Source organism: Benincasa hispida, chromosome 1 (genome assembly GCF_027475165.1).
Source record: "Benincasa hispida cultivar pf3 chromosome 1, pf3_genome.v1.1, whole genome shotgun sequence".
Taxonomy (NCBI): Eukaryota; Viridiplantae; Streptophyta; class Magnoliopsida; order Cucurbitales; family Cucurbitaceae; genus Benincasa; species Benincasa hispida.
In genome coordinates, this window is record NC_143478.1 from 82,565,899 (window position 1) to 82,577,135 (window position 11,237).

Below are 11,237 nucleotides of genomic sequence, written 5' to 3' on the forward strand. Positions count from 1 at the left end.
TGAGTGCGTGTGTGTGAGTGCATGTGCGTATGCGCGTGTGTGTGTGCACGTATGTGTGTGTGCGTGTGTGTGCGCGCGCATGCGTTGTGCATGCGTGTTATTTATTTCTTTTACCTGGTGATGACAAAGAATCAATTTAGGGCCAATGGGACAGTCTGGACTTACCTAATAATTCAGTCTACATAACCTAAAACTTAAACTCCGATACCAACTGTAACTACTCAAATTCCTATTATACTTCTAGGGCACTACTATATATATGCATAGGCTTGACAATAAGTTTCTCGAAGAAAAAAATTAAATAAAATTTTTATTTCATTAAGTAAAACTCAAATACTAAAATCCTGAAAAACACTATTTGGGATACCCCTGAACTTATTTTAAAATAAATTAAACTAGTAAATGAATTAGTGAATTAGTGAATGAATAAATGAAATAACCAAGGGTTTTCTTTAAAAAAACTAAATCTTAAACCAAATCATGTCAAGTTAAAGAAATGAACAAATGCGGAAGCGATGTCATGTCCCAACGGCCGAGTCATGGATTCTTCCTATCATTCGCCAACTGATCCCTTCCCTTACCTGAAAAAAACATGGAAAGAAAAGAATGAGTATAAAATATACCCAGTAAGCGACCCACTACTGGGTCCCTAGGTGAACTGTTAATCTTCCTATCAGGACTCAAGCACACAAAATACATTGTAGGCATATGCATAGGCATAGGCATAGGCATAGGCATAAGCGGCGGACCAAAAGGCTAGCTTTCATAGATAGCGATCCTAGAGGGACAGAGTCATAAGCATAAGTGGTGACCTCGAGGGAACACCGTAACATAAGCATAGGGTGTGAACTCGAAGGCTCACAACATGCAATGTTCAAAGCCCGATAAAAACGCTAACGGTCACTATCATTCTCACATAGGCATAAGCACAAATTCTTAAAAAAATCATGCTTAGGGTTCAAAACAGTCTCACAATTCGTCCATCAATCAAACACTACAAGAGTACAAAATATCAAGATTCTATGACATAAACATAAGCTTCCATATTCCCCACCAACCGTCCAACAAACATGACATAATATTTTAACACAATATAGGAATCAATTTTTAACACATACTTGGGTTCGAGGGTGAACTGACAGTAGATAACTTACCTCACTTTTAGACACAAAATTCAATTCAAGCACACCAGCCACCAAGTTCCACGCACTTTGAATCGAATCCTAAAGCACAAACCAGAAATTAATTTTTTGCACTTAGCCCAAATTCTAGGTCACAAATTTATTCTACAGAAATTTAAAACCACTTATACAACACGTGGTTTGTTCCAATATCACTCCAACACTTCAATTAAGCATCCCAATCTGAACATACACCAATATCAAGGGTTAAATATCAAATTACAGCAACATAACCTAGTCCAAAAATGGATTGAATCTTTAACACTTGCTCAAAAGTACCGAGAATGCCCAAAACGAACCTCTACTTTGTTGGACAACTTCCTTAACAACCCTAAACTCCTGAATCCACCTAAAAAAATTGACGGGTAAATTAGTTTTGGCCAAAATTTAAACCAGTGTTAATGGGCGTTCCAAAAAGAACCCAAAACTTACTTAAATCATTGGATTCCGGCGACTGGAGGCACGGCGGATGACAGGCAGAGACGCGCAGCTGGGGCCGAGTACGGGTGGCATTCAAGGCTCGACGGCGGCAACTCGCATTCGGTCGACGAAGCGTGCGGTGGGCTGGCGCAGGCGTTGGGCGGCAACGCTTAAGACGACGACGAAGAACCCCTAAGACAACGGCGACGCTTCAGCAACCAAACGATCGACGATGGCAAGCAACGTTTGACGGCGACAGGCAAGGCTGAAGCGGCACAGCGTGGCGGATCGGCGACTGTGACGAACGGATGTGCGAAATAGAAGGGGGGTCACGACATCGTGCGGCTGAAAGAGGAAGAGAGGAAATTTTTTTCTCTAGCACGCTTCCCAACTCGAATTTTTTTTAAATAATGTTATTTTAATAATTATTAACAAAAATAGGGTTGGGCGGATAATATTGACAGAAATAGATTTTTTAATCGTGTATCGGTACACTATGCAGCGTTGACTGGGGTAATCGTGTACCTGGTTATGGTTACCTTAAGTCGTGTACCGGGGTACACAATTTAGTGGTCCCTTAAACGTTGCAACCCCTTCTTTTTCCTCCATCCGAGAGCATTTTCTCTTTTCTTCCTCATCATTATCGCCATAGCCTCTTTTCTTCTTCCATCCGATTGTGAGTTTTTTCTCTTATTACTGCCGTTGTGAGTTGATCTACCACCTGCTGTCTCCAATCTTTGTCGTCGTCCACCTTAGGTAAAGTTTTTTCTTTAATTTTTCCCAATATATGTATTTGTTTATAAAAATGAAGATCAAGTTCGAAAATGAAGATTACTTTATATATATATATATATATATCATTTCGTTTGTATTTGGGCCAAATTAAATGTATAGTTTATGGATCTATGATTTAAATGTATAAACTTTAGATATATGTTGAACTTAGAAACTGGATTTTGTTGAGCTTATTTTGTTGGGCTATTTTTTTGGATGATTTTGTTGGCCTATTTGTTGGGTTGAGTTAAGAAAATATATGTATTTGTTTATAAAAATGAAGATTGCTTCATATATATATATATATATATCTATATATATCATTTTGTTTGCATTTGGGCTAAATTAAATGTATGATCCATGGATATACTATTTTATTTTTATTTGGGCTGATTTAAATGTATAGTTTATAGATATTAGATTTTAGTTGATTTGAATGTATAATATTTAGATCTTATATGTTGAACTTAGAAATTGGATTTTGTTGGGCTGATTTTGTTAAGCTATTTGTTGGGTTAACATATTAACATATTTTTTTTGTCAACTATAATAGTTGAAAAGATCATAATAAATATGTAGATGCATCCTGAAGATTTAGTCATTCTATAGTGATATTGATGTTGAAATTGATGAATTAGTTGGAAACGATAGGAGTAGGGAACGTGATCTTGAGTGGTACCGTCGGATATGTTCACACAAATAGATTGGAAAATTACTAATTCAACATGTGAATGAGGGTCAACTTTGGAGGAAATGAGTATATAGGTAGATAATTCTAGTTTAATACAAAAAGGAATATTATTTAATATTAAAGAAGATCTACAACTTGTTGTATTACTGTGTGACAAAATACTATTTAATTATTGTAGTGGAATCAAATCAAGATATTTGGTACGTCAGATGCAAACAGTGGAAGGATGGTTGTGATTAGAGGTTACGGGCATGTCGACATAAAACTCATGGGATGTTTGAAATCACCAAACTTGAAGGGGAACACTCATGTTTATTTTCAGAATTGACATAGGATCATTCACATATTGATTCAAATTTTATGAGTATCGAAATCCAAAATTTGGTTAGAGTTGATCTTGAGGTACCTGTGGCCCTACTCCAAGAAGCAATTAAGAAACAATATGACTATAATGTTAATTATAGACGAGTGTGGCAAGCAAAAAGAAAAGTGTTAGATTTGTTGTGTTTGGTGACTGGGAGAAATCATATTTAGAGCTTCTATATTGGTTGAGTGCTCTTGTTCATTACAATCTAGGAACACGATCAGATTGGTGTTTCCTTCCATCTGATGTGCCAGATACGACTATTTTTGGTCAAGTTTTTTGGTTTTTCGATCCTACAAGAGAAGAGTTCAAATATTGTAGACCATTAATCCAGATCGATGGAATTCATCTCTACGGAAAGTATAAGAGAAAATTATTGACCACCTTATCTATTATTGCAAACGGGCATATATTTCCATCGATGGAATTCATCTCTACGGAAATTATTGACTGCCTTATCTATTATTGCAAAAGGGCATTCTTGCTGCAATTAGTAATGAGAAAATTGGTTGGAATGAACCTAGAGCGTACCATCGATATTGTCTTCACCATGTTGCCAGTAATTTCAATACAAAATATAAATCAAAGTAACTAAAAGATTTGGTGTTTAAGGCAGAAAATCAAGACCAAAGGCGCAAGTTCATTCGGTACATGAAAGAATTGAAACAATTTAACCCTTAATGCTTTGAATATTTTTCTGATATTGACTTGGAAAAATGGACCCAATCACATGACGGTGGATACTGCTATGGGTGGATGACAAGCAATGCAGCTGAATGCATGAATGGTGTTTTCAAAGGTGCTAGAATGTTACCAATTACTTCTATGGTTAGGCTAACATTTTATCACACAATACTGTATTTTGAACGTTGAAGACAAGAGATCAGTAAAGCACTCGACCGTGGGGATATGTAACAGAATATGCTCTGAGAAAACTTAAGAGGTGGAAAAAACGAGCATCTGCACACAGTGACATCTATTGACAGGAAAACTCAAACTTTTGAAGTACAAACTGGCATACGTATGATTTCTCCTTATAAAGGACAATACACACAAGTTTTGAGCTTGAAAGAGATAACTTGTTCTTGTAATAAGTGGCAGTCATTCAAGATTCCATGCTCTTATGTAATTGCAGTTTGTAATTACATGCATTTGACATACATACCTCTTATTGATGAATGCTACAAATTGTCCCATTTCAAGCGATGTTATGAAGGTCGCTTCCATCCAATAGAACACCCAGATTATTGGCCAGAATTATCATTTACAAAAGTTCATCCGAATGCAGACTTACTAAGAGAATAGAGTCGGCCAAAAAGTACGTGCATTCATAATGAAATGGATTGGAGAGAGGCAAGCCAAAAAGTACGATGTACAATTTGTAAGAGAGAAGAACATAACAGACGGACTTATCCACAACGTACATTAGGTGCTTCCTCTTTGGGTCATTAAATTTTTTATGTACTTTATTTTTCATATAATTGTATCTTTTATGTACTCGTATTTTTCATATAATTGTATATTTTATGTACTTGTATTTTTTATGTAAATGTATCTTTTATGTACTTATATTTTTTATGTAATTGTAATTTTTATGTAATGAATTTATTTTATCTAATTCATTCTTAGGAAATAGATTTTGTTATGTAATGTAATTTGAACTTCTTAGGTAATGGAGTCTGGTCCTACTAATCCTATACAATTATATCAATAAAATACGCATTGTTCACAATCAATATGGGATAGTTCTTCTACCATAGTTTTGAGTTGTCGGAGAAGGGAGGCATCTGCACAACATACTATCCCATTTGATCAACGTACTATTCTCTATGTTGAACATGCAAATTTTCTTGGGGTTGCACAGATCAGATTTATCCAACTTGATCGGTACCTCATTACTACTTTAGTTGAGCATTGGAGACCAGAAACCCACACATTTCACCAGCCTTGTAGGGAATGTACAATTACGTTGGAGGATGTTGCCATTCAGTTTGAGTTACGAGTGGACGAAAAACCATTGACAGGCTCATTACAATATGATTGAAAGAATGTATGTGATGTAGCTCTTAGACGTTCTACCAGATGATCTGAAAGGCTCAAAATTGAGTATCATGTGGTTGGCGTCCTAGTTTCCAGTTTTACCTCTCGATGTCGACGACATCAGCATACATAGGTATTCACAAGCATACATTATGCAGCTTATTGGAGGATTTTTGTTCGCTGACAAGTCAAAACTCTAGTACATCTCATGTTTCTCCTGCTATTGTCTAATTTCGAGCATGTTGGTACGTACTCGTGGGGTGGTGCCTGTCTTGCATGGTTTTATAGAGAACTTTGATAGATTTCCAATTATAGCACCACAAGTCCAGTTATAGGCCTCAGGTCATCGTCCACTTAGTGTCACGTATTATTTCATTTGTATATTTATTTCATTATTATTTTATGTAAGAATATAAATTAATTATATTTTTTATAATTTTAGATGGAGTGATGTATTAGCTACCTCTAAACAATCAGCAAATATGTTGCTAGTATACCAAAAAATATTTGACAGACTGATGCACAATCAGGTAACAAATGTATATATAAATGAATATTTAAAACATTTTTTTATGTATAATTATCTTTTTTTTTTTTCATATTAATTGGATGTCATACACACAAGATATAGAGTGGCATCATCCAGATCGTGTGTTGAGACAGGTCAGTGACAAACGATACCTTCGTTGTTCTATACACTCCCAACACTATACTTAAAAGGTAAGCATGACCAAGACTGGCATTGAATTCACATGGGATATATATCCTACTAGCATGGACGACATGATCGTTGTGCACAGGGAGAAATAACAAATGGGTCAGCTGTATTAGATGACTACTTTTCTTGGTTAGATTCAATCACGAGACGATTTATCACACCTAACAGCACTTACTATTACTGTATGGTAAAAGATTTAAAATTAGAAAAATTTTCAAATATATGATATGAATATTGTTTAATATTTATTTTTTTCATCGTACAGAATAATTTTATCGGAGATGTACAACAATATTTAGTACAACACAATTTACCAAAATTGGGTTTAATGTGTCACCAAAAATTGGTCAACATAGAAAGTATTATTCAACAAACAAGACGACTTAATGTTGCTGACACTGATCGAAGACGTATTTGTCATACACGACAACGACAATAGGGTGAAGCTAATTTAGAGGTAAACAAAGACGACCCCCATGTGGGGTAAGGGCCAGGGGGTCGTCTTTAAATTTCATGTAAACTTCTATTTTCAAATTAAATAACAAATTCTAAATCTTCTTTAGTATCATGATATTTTTTTTTAATATGAGTGCAGAATAATTATGTTTTCATTGTAGATTAAATATATAATTTAAGTTTAATAATGAAGGAATTTGTGGACCCGATCCTAAAGTCTTGTTGTACATCTCCGATTAAAAAAAATTATTAGTCAATTTATTAAAAAAAAAAAAGTGGATCCAATCAACGAGTATCTGTTAGACCAGTTAATCAATTGAGCCGATGGGTGTTGACTGGATTAAATGCTAATCGTGTACCCGTACACCATTTTCCTTCATAGCAAAACTACCTTATTTTTGTCAATACTTTCCATTTCCACCTATTTTTAAAAATACTACCCCATTTTTGTCAATAATTTAAAAATCCACAATATTTTTTAACTTGATCCCCCAACTCCTCCAATAAATATATATTTTCTTCTTTTCCATTTCCAAAAAGGAAATCCCATTTATATATATATAGATATATATTTACATCTTTTTTAACCACCCAAATCACAACCACTCCACTCAAAATTAATACCTCCAAATTCAAATAGAACTCTGAAAGAAAAAAAAAAATCTCAACCATAAATCCAATTAAATCAAAAATTAAATTCAAGTTCCGATAATTGAGTTTAATCCATACCTCTCACCAAAATTCACTTAAATCGATTTATTCCTCCAAAATAGACAAATTCCACAACTCTAAAAATCGAAATACAATCCGAATAATGCAAGATAAATAAATACTATTTCCTGAAATTTTTGGATTGTTACAGATATGATGAGGAGGAGGAGTTACTGATTTATGTTCTTGATTCACCTCTTCTTGCTTCAGCTGTACCTTGCAATACTAATAAGCAAATTACTGTCGGTAATGAATTCCTCCTACTCCTAAACATACTTTCAATCTATCATCTATTCTTCATGTCTGCCAATTATTACCTTTTAAACTATTAGTTGTAAATTAACTAATTTCCTATCACTAGTGATTGAGTATTAAACTTAGGTGTGATATCCATAAGAAAATATGTCTAACTCAAACTCGTGGATGTAGCATTCAGTGAGTGTTTGAATCTTCATGAGTTAGAACGAAGAAAAGAAGGCATTTGAAGATCAGTTTTATATTGGCTATGCAATTTGAAACTCTCCCATAGGCATTCCATATTTTCATGAATTTCCATATTTTTCTCACAAAACTCCTTAATCATTGCTTACATCATAATTAATTAGATTTATTCATGGTATGGCTAAAAGTCTTATATTTATTTCTGGCATGTCTCTTTGGAAATTAACAGCAATTGAAAGTTCTCTCAAATATTTGTTCTTGTTTGGTGCATATCACCAATCTGGAAGATTTTTCTGTCGTTAGCTTCTTGTTATAAAGTAGAGTGTATATTAGGTGTCCACTTTATTTGAGATGTAGACTAGAAATGTTCGATTTCATTACGGGGACGGCCCCGCCCAAAACGGGGCAGGGATTCCCGATTAGGGGGGAATGGGAGGGGAGTGGGGAAAAAGTTTCATCCCCGCCCCGATTAACTTCTACCTATCATATAGTTATCTAATGATATATTATTATTATTATTATATAAATATTACTTTTAAATTTCAAATTTGATTAATTATAGGGAAAGATAATGAATATGTTTAAATTGAATATTTAAATTTAGATTATCATTTGATTTACATTTATTTTTTTCTACTAAAAAATTAATTAGCTTTTTTAGGCTAAAATTTGACTAATTTATCTTTAAATTCAAATTATTATATAAAACTAACCATAATAAACAATTTAGTAATAAAGTTAATTATTTAATTAAAATTTGTCCACATTAGTGATTTAAATTAATTGATTTTTTATAAATAAAAAAAGAAAAAAAAGAAAAATTCCTCACTGGGAACCCGATCCCTGTGAATTTCCCACGGAAAATCCCACCCCGATCCCCATGGAAAATTTCACGAGGATGGAAAATGAAATGGGAAGTAGGGATGGAGATGGGGAATGGCATCCCGTGTACATCTCTAATGTAGAGTAAAGTTGTTTTTGTACTAATTTCTAATATTGATTAATTTTTATTTGCTAGAGATGTATGTGAATATAGTTGCTAACAGAGAGGAAAAAGAAAAGCAAATCAAGGCAATTTGGGATGATACTACAACGGATACATTTATCCGTACTTGTGTTGCTGAAGCTTTGAAAGAGAATAGGTCAAATGGACATTTAAGTAAAGATAGATGAAATTATGATCAAGGACAAATGAAAAATAAATGGGGTGTATCAAAGAAGGAGGAGCAGATATGTACAGACTTGGTCGGAAATAAGACAAGCTTGGGATGGGATCCTTTAAGACAGACTACTGATGCAACAAATGAGTTGTGTTAAGATAAATTAAAGGTGTATCATTTATCTATACAGTTTATTAAAGGAAAGAAAATTATAACTAAATATTTCATTTAGTTATAACATCACAATGATGAGATGCTACTACCTTCAAATGATGAAAGAAATCAAGAGGAGACCATCTAAGAACGTGGAGGTTCATTTCGTGAAATGTAGATGAATGAAGAACGTGGTCAAATTGTACAAATTCTTATGCCTAGTTGATATTATATTGTCTAGGAAAAATTAGTATTATTTATGTTTTGTTGTTGGAGATCAATTATTTATTATTTTTGCTTTAATGATTGTGCATTTACATTTGAAGATGCTTCTAAAATTGGATTATCCAAAGAAAAAAAATTAATACAAAAAAACGAAATTATGTTTCGTTTTACCTTCAATAATTTCAAGTTTCTAAAAAAATTCAATAATTTCAAGATAACGTACGATTAATTTCAAAATATATATCTTTCTAAAAAAATGAAAATACATGTGTTTTTTTATAAAATCAGTCCATAGCGTTTAATAGTCCTTTATGGTAATTTGACTTAAGTATAAACATTTTTGACATATAACAAACTAAACGAAGTTATGTATATAAACACTTATGAAAAGTTCTAAAGTGTTTAAATTTTAAACACATTTTAGAAAAAGTGTTTAAAAAATGTATTCCTGAAAAAGACTTTTTTCATAGACAATCCAAATTCAACATTACCAAAAAACAAAAGAAAGTTCAAATTCACTAGGGGTGTTCAAATGATCTGACGGACTACTCAACCCAAATTATAAATGTTGGGTTGGGTTAATTTAATTTTGGGTTGGGTTGAATTTTTATATTTTTTTTCGAGTTGGATTGGGTTTAGGTTTTATTTTTTAAAAATTCGGGTTGACCCAACCTGACCCGAATTTCTAATATTATTAATATATATATATATATATATATTATAATTTGTAAAATTATTGATAAAATTGTTGAAAATATTTACAAGATATAGCAAAATTTTAGAACTATCAATGATAGATGTTGATAGATACTGATAGACGATGTCGATAGACACTTATAGATGCCTATTAGCATCTATCATTGATAATTCTAAAATTTTGCTATATATTGTAAATATTTTGGTTTATTTTTCTATATTTAAAAACCGCCCTTATAACTTATAAATATTATAACTCATATATATTTTTATGATGTTTGTATGAAATTTATAATAAATATCTTGGATTTTGATATTTAACATTTGTGTTTTATGAAAATTTAATTATTAATGTGTTGTAAGCAAATTTAAATATTTTAAACTAATAAAAAAAATGTAATACAAAAGAAAAGAAAGGAAATAAATAACTCCAATCCAACCCAATCCAACTCAAATTTTAAGGGTTTGGTTAGGTTGGACTTTATTTGAGACATTCGAGTTACCAACCTGACGAACTCGAATTTTTAGATTGATCCAAAAAATTTCCCAATCTAACTCAACCCATGTCCACCCCTAAAATCCAGTCTTTCACATTTTTACTAACCGAAAGATCTTGCATTATAGAAAACTCAAAGATCTTGCATTATGAATTACATAAATCTTATATCATTTTATGAGAATTATCATCTTTTTTATTTTTTGACAAAGGACATCATTAGTTGTACTTGGACATGGGAAAGTATGATATATATTAGAGTCCACAAATTTAATTAGTACCAAGTAGTAAAATTTACAAATCTAAGCTGCACAAAGCTACAAAGTACTCAAAAGAGAAAAATGTAGAATATTTTATAAGTTTCAATGACTTTCTTCAATCTTTTTAAGTTTTTCCTATGTTGAGTGAAGGTTTGAGAACAGAAATGACATTACCAACCATTGTCATATGAACAACAAAACGCGTCCTCTATTCTACAACAGGGACCATAATCCAGGGCATGAAGAATATAAAAAACCATCCATTAAACTGTATTTTAAAATTAAAATGGACTATTTTGATTAAATACTTAGATAATAATAATTTGCACATTTACTTCATTTTCAACATAAAATCATTTATGAAATAAAATTTAAAACAAACAATCAAACTTGTGATTTGGAAGCAAAATAACAAAATTGCTTTTAATCCTAAAATTTCTTCCCATAAAAA

General features: G+C 32.5%; 1 protein-coding gene across 1 annotated transcript; it reads right to left on the reverse strand.

Moving 5' to 3' along the window:
• Positions 1-375: 375 nt before the first annotated feature.
• On the reverse strand, positions 376-5,601 carry LOC120089296 (uncharacterized). Its single transcript, XM_090314396.1, has 5 exons — positions 5,573-5,601; positions 1,614-1,810; positions 1,481-1,530; positions 1,155-1,223; positions 376-581 (listed from the first exon to the last, which is right to left on the reverse strand). The coding sequence occupies exons 1-5, from the start codon at positions 5,599-5,601 to the stop codon at positions 519-521; spliced, it is 408 nt and encodes a 135-aa protein (XP_090170522.1). The 3' UTR covers positions 376-518.
• Positions 5,602-11,237: the final 5,636 nt, after the last annotated feature.

Bases quoted from the DNA above. Each gene is read 5' to 3' on its own strand.
- LOC120089296 (XM_090314396.1), bottom strand. From the start codon at position 5,601: ATGTATGCTGATGTCGTCGACATCGAGAG. The intron at 1,531-1,613 runs GTAAGTTTTGGG...CAATTTTTTTAG, and splicing joins GCCGGAATCCAATGATTTAA to GTGGATTCAGGAGTTTAGGG. The intron at 582-1,154 runs GTAAGTTATCTA...TGTTTTTTTCAG, and splicing joins ATTTTGTGTCTAAAAGTGAG to GTAAGGGAAGGGATCAGTTG.